The sequence below is a fragment of the Biomphalaria glabrata genome, chromosome 13 (genome assembly GCF_947242115.1).
Source record: "Biomphalaria glabrata chromosome 13, xgBioGlab47.1, whole genome shotgun sequence".
Classification (NCBI taxonomy): domain Eukaryota; kingdom Metazoa; phylum Mollusca; class Gastropoda; family Planorbidae; genus Biomphalaria; species Biomphalaria glabrata.
The window spans coordinates 28,474,260-28,494,181 of record NC_074723.1 but is presented as its reverse complement, the minus strand read 5'-3'; the positions used below and the strand labels follow the sequence as shown (position 1 = coordinate 28,494,181).

The 19,922-nt window shown below is 39.5% G+C and overlaps 1 protein-coding gene across 1 annotated transcript in view; it reads right to left on the bottom strand.

Moving 5' to 3' along the window:
• LOC106069511 (mitochondrial coenzyme A diphosphatase NUDT8-like) overlaps positions 1-19,766 on the bottom strand; it is a 32,119-nt gene extending 12,353 nt beyond the window's left edge. Inside the window, exons 1-4 of the mRNA XM_056007632.1 lie at positions 19,729-19,766; positions 17,308-17,442; positions 3,309-3,498; positions 1,943-2,075 (exon numbers count right to left, since the gene is read on the bottom strand). Of these exons, the coding sequence (XP_055863607.1) occupies positions 1,943-2,075; positions 3,309-3,498; positions 17,308-17,437 (453 nt within the window). The 5' untranslated portion in view covers positions 17,438-17,442; positions 19,729-19,766. The remainder of the gene's footprint in view (positions 1-1,942; positions 2,076-3,308; positions 3,499-17,307; positions 17,443-19,728) is intronic.
• Between the last annotated feature and the right edge of the window lie 156 nt (positions 19,767-19,922).

Sequence of the window (19,922 nt, the reverse complement as noted above, 5' to 3'; positions counted from 1 at the left end):
CTGAATAGAAAAAAAACAAAAAAAAAAACACAACAAATATCAAAATAAAATTAATACTTGCTGTACCTGATGATACAATTTTTACTAAGCATGTACTATTGTATGTTAGATCTTGTGACAATATGTTGCTTGCTTCCATGAATAGGCCTACATCATTCTTGTGGTCTTCCTTTTACACACAGTCAATGCATGCTGGAAATTGAATGACTTTTATATTGATAGTGAGGAGTAATAGGTAGATACTTTTTTCCTTTCGATTCAGCTTAAAAACTACCAAATCTTAACTACCTAATCCAAACTACTTAATCTATACTACCAATTGTAAACTACCTAATTAACCAATTTTAAATAGCTTTGCTAATTAAATGGCTATTTGATGTGTTTCAGGACTACATTTACAGCACAATTCGCAATATAAAAACCTAAACCAATTTCTGTCTGTTGACTAATGACACACATTTCTAAGAACAATGTAAAGGGGTCTGTCGCTCTCTCTGAATTTACCCTGCAATAGTCGTAGAGAGGATATTATGACTATGGTGGATTTACCACTCCTAAATCCACATTGAGACTCTGGGGAGAAATTCAGAGAGAGAGAGAGACAGACCCTTTACATTGTTTTTGTTGATCTGACTAAAGCCTTTCACATGATCAGCAGAATAGGCCTTTTCAAACTCATAAGGAAAATAAGTTGTCCCCCAAACTACTGAAGTTCATTGAGTGCTTTCACAAGGAAACAAAATGTACTGTCAAATTCAAAGGAGCCCAATCACACCTTTTGAGGTTAGCAGAGGTGTCAAACAGGGATGTGTGCTCGCACCTACTCTGTTTGGCATATTCTTCTCCTGCCTACAACATTATGCGTTCAATGACATCAAGGAAGGTGTATTTCTCCATACAAGATCCTTTAGAAATCTATTTAATGTAGGAAGATAATTATCAGGAAACTCCTGTATGCTGATGATGCAGCTATTGTGACTGATTCTGATACTCAGCTTCAGTCCCTGGTTGACAAACTATCAGCTGCTTTACAGAAGTTAGACTAATTTAATATTAGTCAAAGCAAGACTAAGATACTAGTTCAGAACACAAATACTGCACCTCACGTAACCATTAATGGCTAACAGGGCCTGTCCTAAATAAGGTGGCAAGATAAAACAACCAATGAGGAAGTGCTACAAAGAGCAATGTGCCAGGACATCCCCTGTGTTATCAGCAGTAGAATGCCAGTAGACCGAATTCAACAAGACATTCTGTATGGCAATCTAACAGAAGGCAGTAGAGCTGCTGGTCGCCCACTATTAAGGTATACTGATGTATGCAAACGGGACATGAAGTTCTTCAAAATTGACACTAACAGCAGGGAAACAGTGGCACTGAATAGATCCACATGGAGAGAGAGCAAAAAGGAAGGGTCTCAGATTGCAGATGCCATACACAGCAGCAGCAGAAAGAAAGGGGTGAAAATGCAATGGCGCCTGGTGATTACATATGCCAAACCTGTGACTGCAGCTATGTATCAAAAATTGGCCTCTTTAATCACACAAGAAGTTGCAAAGGGAAAAGATCATCTCTCGAGATGTAAAATGTCAGAGACATTTCTAGGAACACATTCATCATCAAGTATGTAGTCCAAGTGGCACATGCTGTTTTCTTAGAGTCAGTTTATTTATTTTTGTTTATTTATGCACAAATTGCAGAGGACAAGAGAACAGTGGTGGCAGAAAAAAGGATCAGGCTAATAACACTAGCTCCAGCTGGAATAACCTGCCCAGTGAGCAGTCAAACATTCCAGGCTCACATAGGTTTCACCAGCCGCATGAGGAGGCATAAAACCCCAGTGCAAAGCCCTCAGCCCTCTGGATGACAAACCTGGTCATCATCGAACCACAATGGACGAACTATATTATTTTTGTTTCTATAATGCATTACTATGACTTACAGATCCTGGAAGGTAATTTAACTGTCCCCATACATCAAAACTTGAAGGTTCAAGTCCAAGTTCTTCCTGTGTCTCTCTCAATGCAGTGTGCACAAAGTCTCGGTCAGTCTTGTCAACATTGCCACCAGGAAAACTGGGGGGAAACATACATAGAAAATATAAACTTTTAAGACATCCTTTTATTTGAATCTAGTGTTGTTTTTTTTTATATTTTAGATGCACAACATTGACACCACAGTTATTATGTGTATATAAATAAAATATAATAGTAAAAATATAAAGTGTAAAAGCAAATTTGAAATTCTGATAATTAGAAATAGAGTAAACTAGGATTTAAGGCATTGATGGGTATTTTTTGACTATACAACAAAGTCGTTTTTTGTTTTTACAAAGCTTATATTAGCTCACTCTGTCTGTCTGGTTCTTATTTTTCTTCTAGCCAGCTTTATTGCTGCTGAGCTGTGAGCACTTTTGCAGACTGTGCCAAGGAAAAATAGTGTGCTGTTTTCTTTAGTTGTTCAGCACTACCGTACAGGGTGTTGGTTATGTTGGGCTGTAGTGGTAGTAGGATCTGCCTAAGGTGGATTAGGAAGGGGCATTGTCTGGTAAAGGTATGTGCACTTTATTTTTCCCACACCCATTCTCAGATCAAGTTGAAACTGTACAATTCTTTATCAGTGAAGACAAGACATGAATCAATAAACAAAATCAAACAATTTGTCAATTAATTACTGATAATTATTTTGTTTGATACCAACAAGGGGAAAAAAAAGGATTTTTAATATTTTGTTTGTTTTGTTTTTTTTAAGTTCAACATAATTGAAGCATGGCTCAGTGATCTAAAGCTTCGGTTGTATGCACAAGTTTCTTAGTTGGCATGGATTTAAATTAATCTACAGAGGATGGAGCAGTTTGATAACATATGTCTTTCAGAGTTGACTGTTAGTGAAATTTTACAAATCAATACAAATATTGAGATTTAAACCATTTTGTAAAAATAAAATGAAATAAGATTGCATTTATACTACAAGCTAGTAAGAGACATGTAGTCAGTTGAATAAACTGTTTGCTTGATCTTAAGTCTCTAATCTTTGGCTTTTAATTGGATTTCAGTGCCTGGCCTATGTAGGCCTAAATTAATATACCCAGAATATGATGACAATCTGGCATTGCCCAGGGTGGGGTGGTGGGGGGGGGGCACTATGGTAGTTCATTGTTGTAATGACTGCAGGACACATTATTCTAAACTAATCTAATGATTTCGACTTCACTAGCTCTAACATGTCTTTTTAAAATTACAGCACAAAGAAGTGAATATAAATAAAAATGAAAATTGATGACTCATTGAGTACAAGCAACCTATTACCTAACTTGTCCTCTATGTTTCCTTAACTTTGATGACCTCAATGTTAACAGTAGTGAAGGCTCACTATTGACAGTGCACAGTGGGACAAGCACTGCAGCGTTGGTGTGGCCACTTTTCAAAGCATACTCTTTCACAGTACGGACAGGGTGGATTGAGTTCATTCTTTCTTGAGTTCTTTTCTTGTTTTCATCTGAAGAACAAATGGATACAAAATATTCTGTGAACTATACTCATAGAGGCTAACTGGTCAGGGCTAAATGGTCAAAGACTAAAACTGGACATGTGAAATAGAATTAGTTAATTTGACTTGGCCTTTAAGTCTGGTGGATGCTTTACTTAATTTGTCTTCTAGGCATTCCTGGACAACCATTAACAGTCTCAATGTGGAATTTCTGGACAACCATTATCAATTTCAATGTGGCATCCTGGACAACCATCATTAGTCTCAATGTGGCATTCCTGGACAACCATTGTCAGTCTCAATGTGGCATTCCTCGACAACCATCATCAGTCTCAATGTGTCATCCTGGTGAAAATGTTTGCTTGTAGAAAACAAACAGGTCAATAGGGAAGAGAAACTGAGAGTGACAAGCACAGTTCAATGCACTGGCAGGAGTGTAAAAAAACAAAAACAACCCTCAACAGCCTGTCACAATCCACATTCTGTTTCTCAAGGGTCTGCTTTAATGGTGGAAACCCTCATGGCTGATGTGGTGTAAAGAAGGAATATGGAAGGGTCTCCCTAGACTTGATCCTCCTTTGGCTTTATCAAGTGTCTAAGGTTTAGAGCTCCCCCCCAAAAAATGCAATGAATTGGCAACTGCTTGGAACTCCCTTTAAATAGAAAGACGGCCTTGATTCATGTTAGCGAAAGGGACCTTATGTAAGCTGAGGTTTTAAGAGATTTCGTCTAAACTCTAATGACAATCACAAATGAGGGTACCATGTGGCCAGCACAATGACCAACAGCCTTTACTTACCCAACATTTGTCAGGTACCCATTAGATTTGGGCAGTAAAAAAGTTTCCATTTCAGACCTTTCAATATATGGGACTGTCAGGACTGAGTTCTGGTCAGCCTGGGTCTCCTGTTTACTGTAGAGGAGAAGGGGGGCAATTCAGGTGGTTGATTTCAAAACTGTTATTGTTTTGGGTTGTTTTTGTTTGGTGAGATGTTTTGTTGAACAATGTAACTCATGATAAGGCAGTGTGTTTTTGTTCCTAGTCCAGGACAGTTGGACTTTTTGGATATATATAGTCTAAGTGTAGACTCTAACTATTTTTCTGTATTATAGTGAAAATAATGTAATTAAACATGTTATATGTCGGTAAAGTGGCATTCTGAATCTTATTTTGTCATTGTACGTGTCATTATGGTATTATCCAGGACTTGGGTACATTTAGCATGACACATACAGATATTAGTGGAAGTAGGCCTTGACATTTTGGGGGCCCGTCCAAAACAACTACATGTGATGGCTGCATCAATCTCCAGTGAAGTATCTGCTGTATCCAGACAGCATATATCTCTCAGTACTGCAACCTGAAGTATCTACTGCACCCAGGCAACGCATATCGCTGAGTACAGTAACCTGAAGTATCTGCTGCACCCAGACAACGCATATCTCTGAGTACAGTAACCTGAAGTATCTGCTGCACCCAGACAGCGCATATCTCCAAGTGTGTACTAATGAAAGAGTTCAAGTCCATAAGGAGCGGAAACTCGTCGTCAGTATTTTAGGCTGTTACTATCTAATAATAATGATTTAACATGCCGAATGTGTTCACTATTAGCAAGTAATAGTAGCACCCCCTCGTACGTCTAAACATAAGTGTATATGCATGGCCAATTTCGTTCCTCATAATTGGATTACCAATACGCTCATTCCTTGGATTATACTGAAGAAGCTGCTGCTGGATCTCATACTTATATGAATTTAACTTTTGTGGTACATTCTATTTGGATTATACTGAAGAAGCTACTGCTGGATATAATACTTATATGAATTTAACTTTTGTGATACATTCCAAGTACCGGTACCGCGCGTAGGTATAAAGCCATGTTGGGATTACCTGTTGGATTATCTACTTATATGAATTTAACTTTTGTGGTACATTCTATTAGGATTATACTGAAGAAGCTACTGCTGGATATAATACTTATATGAATTTAACTTATGTGATACATTCCAAGTACCGGTACCGCGCGTAGGTATAAAGCCATGTTGGGATTACCTGTTGGATTATCTACCTGAAATAGACTAAGAGAAATCACATTATTGGATAACCTTGGACTATTGTCTTTAACCTGTTGGAGTACCAGTTGAACAACATAAGTATGAGCAGAGGTATTAGTATTATTTTAATTTTGCTTTAATTGTTTTTGTATGTATATCATTTTGTGAGGTAATATTGTAATAAAGGACACTGCTGTAGGAAAATGTCAGAGTTTATACCTCGTCCATTTGAGGAGATAGTAGCCCAGGCTCAGATGTTGGGGTTTAAGGGCAAAACGTTAAAGAAATTTATAGAGGCCCAACAGAAAATTGACTTAGATAGACTGACAAGGGAAGCGGAGGAGAGAAGACATATAAGAGAGATGGAGGACAAACAACTAGCAAGACAACATGAAATGGATAAGAAAGACATGACAGTTAACGACAACCCCCAACAGAGTAAACAGTTAGACAAAAACCTAAAATGCATGAAAGACAACGAGGACTTGTTATTCTACTTAGAACTGTTTGAAACGACTGCTACTGCTAACGACATACCCAAGACAAGATGGCCACTTGTCCTCACTCACAAGTTAAATGAAAAACTAAAATTGTTTATGATACAAACAAAACTGATACATAACACTGACTATGATTTTGTTAAGGGGGAGCTCCTAAAACAAGCCCAACTCACAGAAGAAGCCTGCCGAACACTGTGGCATGAACTTTCCCCAAAGACGGACGACATGAAAGATTTTTATGTCCATTTGAAAAGGACATTTGACAACTGGCTTAAAACATCACAAACCCCAATGACAGTAGACGGTATAATTGACCTTATAATGAGAGACAGACTTTACAGTGTGCTATCTTCTGAGGCCCTGAAAGATATTTTGCTACGAAAGCCTACTTCAGCCCAAGAGGTCTTAGACTGTATTGATCAATTTAGAGATGCCACGAAAGGCTCCACACATATTGTAAAGGGAAGTAACAAAGTAACTAGCAACGATATCCCATATGTAGCTTTTGGTGCCACTGGTCAATCTAACAGTCGTCGCCCGAATAATATAAACACAGAGGGTACACAAGTGATATGCTATAGATGTGGAAAGGGCGGACACATTGCTCGATGGTGTCGGGTAAAGATAAATGAGAATAGAGGTCCAACACAGCAATGACTAAGAGTATTACCAGAAAGGGGGCAACAAGTGGGATTGTTTGCATGTCACACTGATACATATAATTTTTTGGATTATAAAGATAAATCAGTTGGTGGATTGAAAATAGTGGAGGGATTTTTAGGAGATCGAAGGGTATCTGTCCTACGAGATACGGGGGCGAGCATAATTGGGGTCCGAGAAAGTTTGATAGAAGAAAGTCAGAAGATAGATGGGTTTTTCACTTTAAAATTAATAGATGGACAAACTTTTCAGTATCCACTTGCTTGGATAGACATTGATACTCCATTTTTAAAAGGAGTCTTTGTAGCGGCCATGTTCAATGACCCAATAGCAGATATTATTATTGGAAATGTTGATCAGGCTAAAGCATTTTTATATGGGAATGCTGTTACTAGGGCAATGGCGAAAGCAGAAGACAATAGGGTCAAATCGGAAGATAATGACAGGATTGGTTTAAGTAAATGGATGGAATTGGACAGTGATTTTAGAGAGGATCAAAGAAATGATAGTTCGTTAGTTAGATTATGGGAAAAAGCGAAAGCAGGAACGGTCGAAGAGAAGAAAAAGGGATTGGTATCATTTATAGTGGAAGAAGGTCTACTTTACAAAGAATTTGAGAGAAAAGATACCCCTGGGGTAATAGAACGACAACTTGTAATCCCTACGAATAGACGTGAACTAATATTAGAAATAGCACACTCTACACCTTTAGCGGGACATATGTCTATAAATAGAACCAGGTATCGGGTATATTCGCATTTCTTTTGGCCTGGGGTAGATAAAGATATAAAAACATACATTAAATGTTGTGACCTTTGTCAAAGAGGTAGACACCCAGGAAAAGCTGGAAAGGTAGAACTAGGGCGCATGAATATTATTTCCACTCCATTTGCTAAAGTTGCTATTGATATCATAGGACCACTCCAAATGACAGATCGGAAGAATAGATTCATTTTAACGTTGGTTGATTTGGCAACAAGATGGCCGGAAGCTGTACCACTACCTAATACAACAACACCAGTAGTAATAGAAGCTCTAAGTGCTATTTTTACTAGAATAGGATTCCCGGAACAGATACTCTCTGATAATGGATCTCAATTCAGATCCGAATTATACAAAGAAATATGTCAGTTTTTTAAAATAAAGATTGTTAAATCAACACCATTTCACGCCATGTCAAATGGGGGCGTAGAACGCTTTAACGGGACTTTGAAGTGCATGCTGAGAAAGACGGCCGAAGCAGAACCTAAGAATTGGGATAGAGTTATAAATGCACTTCTGTTTGCGTACAGAGAGGTACCAAATGAGTCTACTAACATTTCCCCTTATGAAATGTTGTATGGAAGGAAAGTCAGGGGGCCTATGTCAATTCTAAAGGATCTTTTTACTAATCAACAGGTAGAACCAGAAATAAAGAATGTGTTTGACTATTTATTAGACCTAAAAAGTAGGCTGGCTGTGGCTTGTCAAATAGCTCAGAATAATAGCTCAAAACGTAAGGAAAATTATAAAAGGTGATTTGTTTGATTTGTTGATTTGAGGCACATCGGCACAATTTAGGCCATGTCGTGCCTGCAGTCCCTTAAGGACTACTCTCTCTCTAAACAGCAAGGGCCAGATTCTATACAGTAATATAATTAAAATTAAGGTCTATTCACAGTTAAAATAGTAAAGGTAGTAAAAATTTAAATATTTGGTAAAAATCTAATGTAAATAGTGTATGTTCACAAATTCAGAAATCACATCTTCGTAGATAGCCCCACTTCCCGAATAAAGCCCAGTACCTTCCCAGGGTCGACATTATTAAATAGTGTTTTTAGATTAGTGGCTCTAAAATGTTTCGCCCTGACATCCTGGTATCTGGGGCAATCAACGAGGATATGTTCCACGGTGAGGCGAGAGTCACAGTACTCGCAAAGTGGGGGCTCCTCTCTCTTCAGTACAAAAGAGTGCGTGATGTAGGTGTGGCCAATCCTAAGTCTGGACATGGTTGTGCTACCACGCCTTGTCAGACCCTTAGATGTGGGCCGCCACCTGACATCCGCCACAATCTGCCTGAGTTTACTGTGAGTCTCAGCCTCCCATCGGTTCTGCCACTCTCGATAGGTGGCAGAGGCAATACTTTGTCTCAGGTCCGAGTAGGGGATTTGGGTTCCTGACACCGCATGATTTAGGGCTCTCTTTGCTTCTCTGTCTGCGGCTTCGTTTCCCTCAATGCCAACATGGGAGGGGACCCAGATGAAGGTGACATCCCTACGGTCGGCTGTTATTAGGTCCAACAGCTTCAGGCTCTTATGTACCAATGGGATGTCAGTCTTCATCCGCCCCAAAGCTTGCAATGCAGATTTGGAGTCGGAGCAGATTATAAATTTCCTCCTTTCTGATGCTTTTACGGCCATAAGTGCAAGCAATATTGCGTGCAATTCGGCCGTAAAGATGGAGCAGCCATCGGGGAGTCTACGGGAGATTGTTTTGTTCCGAAAGGAGCAGGCACACGCGACCTTTCCCTCCATTTTGGATCCGTCTGTGTAGATGGTGCCACAATCTCCGTAGCTCTCCTGCAGTTCCCTAAAGTGGACTTGTAGTATGCTTGGGTCTGTATTTTCTTTTTTGAAATTAAGGAGGGATAAATTTAATTTGGGTTTATTCATTAGCCAAGGAGGATTCTGAGGGGTTTCTATTTTAGAGATTTGGTCAATGGGTGGGGTTAAATTTTGGATGGGTTCTCTCATTCGAAGGCCCAGCGGCTGTATGACGTTAGGCCTTCGATTGTATAATTCTACCTCTGTGGGGTTAAATATGGAGTCAAAAGCAGGGTTCGTGGGGTTGGATTTTAGCTTGACTATATACTGCATTGCAAGCTTTTTCATTCTTATATCCATGGGGAGTTCTCCAGCCTCTACATGGAGACTTGGGATAGGTGATGTACGAAACGCGCCGAGACAGAGACGCAGGGCAGCATTTTGTATTGGTTCCAGTATTTTTAGGTACGACTTCCTTGCTGCTCCATATATTATGGATCCGTAGTCTAGCTTGGATCGAATTAGACTCCGATAGAGCAGCAGCAAGGTATCTCTGTCAGCTCCCCAGTCCGTATGGCTGAGTACTCTTAGTATGTTTAATGACTTTTGTCATTTCTTCTTAAGTTCCTTAATGTGGGGGAGAAAATTAAATTTGGAATCTAAGGTGAGGCCTAAAAATTTTGTAGTTTTCACGACAGGGATCTTCTTTTTGTGTATAAATAGTTCAGGGTCTGGGTGGAGTCCCCTTAGATTACAAAAATGCATACTAACTGTTTTGGAGTCTGAGAATTTGAAACCATTATAGTTTGCCCAACCCTGAATTTTGTTTAAACATAACTGTAATTTCCTTTCTAAGGTGTTCATGTTTTTCCCATAAGTAAGAATGACAAAGTCATCAACATACAAAGAGCACTCTATGCCAGGGGACAGCGCATTTATGATGCTATTTATTTTAATGTTGAACAGGGTGACTGACAGAATGCTGCCCTGGGGTACACCCATTTCCTGGTCATGAGTGTCAGAAGCGGAGTTGCCCACTCGAACCTGAAATTTTCGATCTTTCAGGAATTCCTCCACAAAACGGGGGAGGTGTCCCTTAAGCCCCATAAGCGCCAGGTCACGTAGAATGCCATGTTTCCAGGTTGTGTCATAGGCCTTTTCTATATCGAAGAATACAGCTACTAGATGTTCTCTTCTGAGTAATGCATTTCTAATATAAGCTTCCAGCCTTACCAGGTGGTCAGTTGTTGTCCGCCCCTGCCGGAATCCGCACTGGTAGTTTGAGATCACTTTATTCCTTTCCAGGTACCAGACCAGCCTACTGTTAATCATTCTTTCCATGGTTTTGCAGATGCAGCTTGTTAGTGCTATTGGTCGATAGTTAGCTGGGTCAGAGCCGTCTCTTCCCGGTTTAGGTATCGGTATAACTGTGGCTTTCCTCCAGCTGTTTGGGAAAGCGCCTGTTTGCCACACACAGTTATAGACCCCTAGCAGGACTGCCAATGAGGGTTCGGGAAGGTGCTTGAGGAACTGGTAATGGATTTCGTCTTCTCCAGGCGCTGTGTCATGTGACTTGTCCAGCGATTCCCTCAGTTCTTCAAGCGAGAACGGTTTGTTGTAGTCTTCATTGTTCTCTGACCTGAAATCAATGGGGTGTCTTTCCTCCCTGGTTTTGACTTTTTGGAACTCTGGCGTGTAGTGTGCAGTGGATGATTTTTCTGCTATTGAGGATGCAAGGCAGTCAGCTATTTCTCTGGGGGACGTGACAGTTCGTCCTTGATTTTTCAAATGCCCTATTGCATTTGATTCTTTCCCTTTGATTCGCCTTACTGCCTTCCAAACCGCTCTAGCAGAAGTTTTGGCATCCAGACTGCCGACAAAACTTCTCCAGGAATTCCTTTTGGCTGACCGTATGGTTTGTCTAGCCTTTGCTCTAGCTATCCTGAATAGCTTTAGGTTTTCCTGGGAAGGATTCTTTATAAATGCAGCCAGTCGTTTTTTCCTATCACCAATAGCACTTTTGCAAGCTGTATCAAACCATGGTTTGCTAGGCCGTTTTGGATTTGCAGAGGTTAGGGGTACAACTTTCCTGGCTATACTTAGTAGCTTGCTAGCAAAGGTATCAGCTGGGTTCTGTTCATGGAGGATATTTTCTGTGATATCCTCAGAGCATCTTTTTTGGAATTGTTCCCAATCGGCCTTATTCAGTTTCCACCGCTGAGGTCGTCCCAATGAAGGGAGATTGTTAGTAATGATGATTGGGAAGTGATCACTTCCCCGTAGATCATTGCTAACTGACCATTTAAAATCGTCCAGAAGTCCGGGGACGCATACGGTGAGGTCAATGCATGTGAATGATCCAGTTCCTGGGTGCAAGTAGGTCGGTGATGCATCATTAAGTATGCATAAATCATGTTGGAGGAAGATATCCTCCAGCATACGACCTCTTGTGTCGGTATTGTTGGATCCCCACATGGTGTTATGGGCATTGAAATCCCCAAGGATTAAATAAGGCCGGGGGAGTTGTTTCAATAGGTCCTCCATGTCTGTTCGGTTTAATGGAGCGCCTGGTGGTAGATACAGGCTGCAGCAAGTGATAACCTTGTGAAGGGTTATCCTAGCTGCTACGGCCTGTAGTGTGGTCTGTAGTTCTACCCTCTCATGGGGGATGCTATCCTTCACAAGGATACAGACTCCACCTGATGCTCTCTCTGCATCCTCAACATTCTTGGTGTAAGCACGGTAGCTTCGGAAGCTGATGCAATCTTTTAGAAATGTTTCCTGTAAGCAGACAGCTACAGGAGTCTCAGAGTCCATCAGTAGCTGCATTTCCTCGTAATTGGCCTTGAGGCCTCTACAATTCCACTGTACAATTCTGGAATCCATGGCTTATTCTAGATGACCTACTTGGAGCTATTTGGCCTTGGGAGGCCCCCGGGGGGGGGGTTTCCCTTTATTCCAGTGACCTTGGTATTTTTATTCTTGGGTTTGGATGGAGAGGAGGACAACCCCCTTTTGGGGGAAGTCTTTCTCTCTGGAGAGGGGAGATCCCTCTGGTTAGAGCGGAGGTTATTTCCTCCTCTCTCACCTCGGGCATCCTCTCCGCTTTGATTTCTCCCCTTAGGGAGTTGGTCAACCTCTAACTCAGTAGAGGTTGGGGTGTCTGGCTGGGTTCTCTGAGGAGAACCTGTGTCAGACATGATGTCTCCGGGTTCTCCCGGAGTATTGGTTTTGACATGCTGATCAGTCTCCATGCTCTCATCAGCGAGCACAGAGAACCTGTTCTTTAGCATGACAACAGGGCTTTCTTGTTTCTTCAGAGGTGTGTTCTTTGGCGGTGTTTTCTTCTGAGTTGGGGGAGGAGGAGGGGGGGTGGGGTCAATGTGTCCGTCTGTGTGGCTATGGATCTTCCTTTCTTAGCAACAGCCTGGGCGTAGGTCTTTGTCAAGCCGAATTGGCCCTTGGGTAGGGCCAGTACAGCCGATTTCGCCTGGCTAAAGGTACATCCGTTTCTTGCCTTGTACTCCTGCACGGCAACCTCCTGTTTCCACACAGGGCAGTCCTTGGAGTAGGCTGAGTGGCCAGCTTGACAGTTTGGGCATTTGAACTGGGCTGTGCAGCCCTTGTCCTCATGACCCTCTCCAGCACATCTGGCACACACAGTGTTCCTCTTACAGACTGCCGCGCCGTGTCCATAACCCTGGCACTTGAAGCACCTCATGGGTTAGGTATGTAGGGCCTCACTGGGACTCGTAGGTATCCTGCCTTCACATACTCTGGCGGTGTCCTAGTTCCGAATGTGAGGATAATAGTGGCGGTTTTGACCTCCTCACCCTCCCTGCGCCTGGTAATGCGCCGGGCATGGGTGACTCCTTCAATGCCCTCCACTATTTCCTTCTCGGAACATTCCAGTAGGTCCCTAGAGCTGATTACACCTCTGCTGGTGTTCAGACTCTTGTGTGGCATGACTTCCACTTGGAGATCACAGAGTCTTCTGCATCTTAAAAGCCCATCAGAGTGTGTCTTGCTGTCTACTTCTACAAGGAGTTCCATTGTTTTGTGTAGCTTAGACACACTCTTGGGCTCTCCCACTACTGACTTGAGTCCCTTATAGATAATAAAAGGGCTCAACTTGGTCAGGCTTTTTCCCTCCTCTGTGCATCTAACCACCAGAAATGATGGCCAGGTGGCACAGCTTTTTGCGACCTCCTCTTTTTTATCGTCAATTCGTCGTTTCTTGCCCAGACATAGGTCTGGGGCAAGTAGTTTTGTGTGTGTTTTTTGGTCCATATATATTTTGGTTAATTCGGCACCTGTGCTCCCCACCCGCCATCGAGTCCAACAAGGGGACGGGCCATTCGGATGTCCAGAATGAGCCCGCCAGGGCTACACAGGTGCTATACTCAGTCAGCTGCTACATCGGACATGTGTCCAATACAGCAGCTCCCTGATTGACCCTCCAGCCACCGCCCTCCAGCATAGGTCGACGACCTATGCTGGTAGCTCGGCATGACCAGCCGGTTGACCCAGAGCGGGCCATCTGGGTCTCAGGTCTAGGGGAACTTGGAGCCAAAGTATTGTGTTGTTGTGGTTTATCCTCAGATAGCCACCACTCAAACACCAGGATCTCTTTATCCCCCCTTACCCGTCGCAGTCCACGGCAAACGGACTGGTCTAGGACGTAGTGAGAATTTAAAGTTAAGGAGACAGTGTGATGATCAATGAAGGCAGACTTAGGAAAAGAGGAGGCAGACACAATGATAGAAAAGAAGTAGGGCACTTTTGAGCTCCAAAAGTGCTAAGGAAAGAGGAGCGCAGTTTAACGTCATGTCTCGGGACGAATTATAAAAGGTATTATGATAGAAATAGCAAAGAAAAAGATATTCAAACAGGTGATTCTGTCCTTTTACTGAAACCACAGAGACAGAATAAGTTAGCCTTGCACTGGGAGGGGCCTTATAAAGTAGAAAAAAAGAATTAACAAGTTTAATGTAAAAATAAAGAAAGGCAATCGAGTAAAAATTCTTCATGTTAACAGATTAGTAAAATATCACGAAAAAAAACAACACGGAATGTACGGGTAAGGAAAATAGTGATCTACAACTCTCGGGAAGTGCGTCTCATGTATTGTATGGGGGTCAAGGGGAAGAATTATTACATGCGTGCATAGCGTCCCTTGTAACCGACCAGGAAGATGATAACCAAGAGGATGAAGTTACTGAGTTACCTACTCTTGAGAGTACAAATTCCAGGGAACATATTAGTATCAATACTGAATTAACCGAATCCCAAAGAGAACAGATTCAGACGCTAGTTGAGAAGTATAAAGATATAATTACTGATATACCGGGTAAAGCGCAGGTTAAATCATTCAACATTGAGCTCACAACAGAAAAGCCTATTACACTGAGGCCATACGCAGTTCCTATTCATATGAGAGATGTCTTAGACAAGGAGATAGAGAACATGATTGAAATGGACATTATTGAAGAGTCTCAATCGCCCTATGCCTTTCCTGTCGTTTTGGTTAAGAAAAAAGATTCAACAGTACGTACTTGCATAGATTTTCGGAAATTAAACGCGGTTACCAAATTTGACGCGGAGGCTATTCCAGACCAAGAAGATCTTTTCTTACAACTTAATAGTGCCAAATTTTTTACAAAGATAGATCTAACAAAAGGCTTCTGGCAAATACCAATAGAAGAGAATAGTAGGAAGTACACTGCATTCAGGGTACCAAGTGGTCACTTTCAATTTAAATATCTACCGTTTGGTCTGCTTAATTCTCCTAGTTTTTTTAATCGGACTGTTAGGACCATTCTTAAAGGACTGGAAAATGTTGTGTTTTATTTTGATGACATTTGTGTATTCGGGCATGACTGGTCATCACACTTAATAGCACTAGAGAAAGTGTTGTCCAGGCTAAAAGAATATGGGTTTACTATCAAGCCAAGCAAACTCGAAATCGCGTATCCTAAAATAACTTTCTTGGGTAATATTGTAGGTGAAGGAAACATATACCCAGAACCCAATAACAGAGACAAGGTATTAAATATAAAAGCACCAAAAACGAAAAAAGAGGTTCGATGTTTGCTAGGTATTGCTAATTTTTATAGCAGATTTATTCCAGCGTTCGCGGAAATAGTATTTCCAATTACTGGATTGTTAAAAAAAGGGACACCGACGAGGGTCAATTGGACTCCAGAATGTGACCGGGCATTAAGAAAAATTCAAATGTGCATGACACGAGATCCTATACTGAAATTACCAGACGTTAATAGACCATTTATTGTGCAAACAGACGCGTCGGACATAGCCATATCATGTTGCCTTTTGCAGGAAGTAAAAGGAATATTCCATCATGTTAAGTTCTTGAGCAGAAAACTGTTGCCCAGAGAACAACGGTATTCTGTAATAGAGAGAGAATGCCTTGCCATTGTTTGGGGGGTGCAACGCTTGTCCAGATATTTATATGGCGCTAAATTCACAATTCAGTGTGACCATAGACCACTGGCCTTTTTGAAGAGCGCAACATATGGGAATAATAGAATTTGTCGTTGGGCTCTATTATTACAATCATTTAACTTTAATGTAGAACATCTAAAGGGCAAACTAAATGTAATTGCTGACTTTCTATCTAGACTAACAGAATAGACCAACATGACATTGATTACAGATAACTGACATTTAATAGTTATTCATTTCAAAGTTATTTGTTTGCTAGGATTGGGGATATGTAATTAACCGCCTTTTACAAAAGGTAGAATATATGTTTGCACACTATTTTTTGTTTACATGTTGATATATATATATAATTATAATTGCTTAGTATGTTGTATATAACATTTACATTTCGGAAAATATGCTTGTTCACTGACTATTTTTTTGTTTACATGTTGATATATATGTATATATATATTTATACATATAATTATTATTGCCTAGCAATATGTATAGTATTGACATTTCATGTGGATACATCGTTTTTTTTGTGTTGTTTTTTTTACAAACTGTAGGCTATGTTTTAGTACCAAGATTACTTTTGTTTGCATGTTGATATATGTACGTTTGGAAAATCTCTTTATTGGAAGTTTGTCTGTTTTAAATGAACCCAGAAACAGACAAAAATTAAAGGGGGGAGAAATGTCAGGACTGAGTTCTGGTCAGCCTGGGTCTCCTGTTTACTGTAGAGGAGAAGGGGGGCAATTCAGGTGGTTGATTTCAAAACTGTTATTGTTTTGGGTTGTTTTTGTTTGGTGAGATGTTTTGTTGAACAATGTAACTCATGATAAGGCAGTGTGTTTTTGTTCCTAGTCCAGGACAGTTGGACTTTTTGGATATATATAGTCTAAGTGTAGACTCTAACTATTTTTCTGTATTATAGTGAAAATAATGTAATTAAACATGTTATATGTCGGTAAAGTGGCATTCTGAATCTTATTTTGTCATTGTACGTGTCATTATGGTATTATCCAGGACTTGGGTACATTTAGCATGACACATACAGATATTAGTGGAAGTAGGCCTTGACAGGGACAGATGATGTTAAGGTTATGTGGCCAAGGGTTAACTAGCAGGGTGTTATGTGGCCAGCACAACGACCAACCGCCTTTACTTTCCCCAACTAAATTCAGGTACCCATTTGAGTTGGGTGAACTCAGGGGAGCCCTAAAAATCTTGAAATTAAAAACCCAGTCTTCACCGAGATTCGAACCCAGGACCCCAGAGTTGGGCAGTGGTTTCCTGAAAATCCTGAGATTCAAAATCTCAGTCTTCATCCAGGATTCAGACTTGGTATTTGTTAACCAGACATTTTACCACTCAGCCACCATGCTCCCATTCCAGCAGTTCTGCATTTATTTATTTTTCTAGTCCACAAAAGGTCATTGAAATGTATGCAAACTTGGACAGAAGATACAAAAATAATCAATTTTATTTGCAACTCCAAGCTGCTGGACATTAAGTTCCCTTTATTCATAGATTTTACCTTTCTTGGAGAAAAAAACAAAGTACGAATTATAATCTAGATTCTGAGTGAAAAAGGCCACACTTAAACCCACATGAAAGGAAAAAAAAATTACCTTCTAGAAGTCTATGATATGCCAACTGATCTGAAGCAGTAGTGTGTTGACATCTTCTACTCAAATAATTGCGGAGGAAGCATAACAAAACTTTGTTTCTGAAGACCATATTGTACTTTAACTTGGTCATGACATCTTTAGAGGAAACAAATATCTATATATATTGTTAGAGCATGATTAGGAGTTTGGAGCAAAATGTTATTTGTTTCATCAAAAGGGAAAGGTTTTAGCTTAGTGACAATGACACAACTAGTAAAAACAAGACTAGGTTTTGAAGTGTAACAAAAATAATAATAATTAACAAACAAATTGTAGGCTCACCGCATATTAAAACATTATAAACACGACAGCTAAAATGACAAACTAATACAAAAAAGTTTTAAACAGTAAGGTCTTGATATTCTTCTTGAAAGTAATGTAGCATGTAGTCTGTCTGAGATTGATGGGGAGTGAGTTCCAAACCTTTGGTCCATGCACTGAAAAAGCCAGCAGACTGTAGCTTTTGAGGGAGAAACGTGGCACCACTAGAAGCGTTGAGTCCATGGCTTTAGTTTCTTAGAGTAGATATTTAATTTAGGACCTTCAATGATTCCCATCATTATGTATTGAAAGCTTTTTTCAACACGTGTTCATCTGTGTTGAGTATTTTCTTTGTTATATGATTTTATTATTTTATTGTTAATAATAGTGTTTATACTTATCTGCACAAGACACAGTGCAGAGGTGCCTAACAATATATATTGTAGAGACGCACTTTAGGTGAATGCGCAATTATGATGACATTAATTCAAACATTAGATATAGATAAACAGAAAGGTGAGGCTTTCATAGAAGTAACATAGTTTATTATAGTGACTGACACTAGACTGTTTCCATTAGGGATTAGGCACTTTAGGTGAATGCGCAATTATGATGACATTAATTCAAACATTAGATATAGATAAACAGAAAGGTGAGGCTTTCATAGAAGTAACATAGTTTATTATAGTGACTGAGACTAGACTGTTTCCATTAGGGATTAGGCCTAAATGCTCATCCTCTTTATGCACCTGTTAATTTACTTTATTGTGTCTTGGTCTGTGTGTTTATTGCTACGAACTCAAAATTAATACTACACTTACAGAAACATGCTGATCTTCTGATCAGTAAAAATTCTACAGACCCAGATTAAACACCTCTACAATATATAAAACTAATAAAGTCTTCTCAAATACAATCACCATCAACAAACCAAATGCCCAAAGACATGTGCTTAGTCGCTGAGATATGAGAATTATTGCTGACAGTGGATACTAAAATTGACTATTTTTACACTTTGAATGGATTGAGAAACCATAATGATGTGGATCAGTTGTTAACAATTACGATTTAATTACCACCATTATTATACCATCCATACAAAATAAATATCAATTGTATTAATTTAAATGTTTCAAAAGTTCGTTAAAGAGTTATTCAGTCATTTAATCAATATTCATTTGTGTGTTACTTTATTAGAATGTCTTGGGGCCAGACAAATCTGCTAATCTTAAAATAGACCCTGACAAATCACATATGATTATTTAAAAAATTAATGATAGAAATCATTCATAATCATATTTTTAAATAAAATATGTAAATTAATTTAAATAAAATATGATATATAAATTATGGTAATTTCACGCTGTGTATTAGGTGTCATGGAGACGCGGTGGCTGAGTGGTAAAGCGATTGGCTTCCAAACCGGGGACTGGGGTTTGAATTCTGGTGAAGACTGGGATTTTTAATTTCGGGATCTTCTGGCGCCTCTGAGTCCACCCAGCTCTAATGGGTACCTGACATTAGTTAGGGAAACGTAAAGGTGGTTGGTCGTTGTGCTGGCCACATGACACCCTTGTTAACCGTAGGCCACAGAAACAGATGACCTTTACATCATCTGCCCTATAGACCACAAGGTCTGAAAGGGGAACTTTACTTTTTTTTTTTATTAGGTGTCATATTTTAATTTACGACCCCTGGCCAGATTTAAAATTACCTTGCCTAGAATATAAATTCAAATTACCTTAATTAAATTATTATCTAGAAGTAGAATCTTTGACATTTATGATTAAAATAAGCAGATAAAATAATTGAGATATGATACTATCTGATAATCATATTCACCATAGGCCATAGATCATACTATCAATAATCATACTCATAGGCATGATACTGATAGGCATATAGTATTATTTTTAATATAGACTAAACATAATAATAAATTTTAAAAAGTCATAATATAATTATAATATAATTTATAATCATTAAAATATTTTTTCTATTGATAATCAATCAATCATAATCAGTCATATTAAAATTATTATAATAAATTATATGAATCATTCAATCATTGTCATTGTCAATGATTGTCTGACTGAATACTGAATCATTTCATGATTCTACCTATGCCGGCTATGCTATTGAGTATAACAATATATAGTCTATATAATATATAGAATCTAGTCACTATATTAACTATATACTTCAACTAGATCTAGTTACTGGACTTTATAACATCTAGAATCTAGATCTAGATCTATTGAGCTCTTTTATTTATTTACATGACCATGTTGATATGAAGCTACTCCAATCAAACG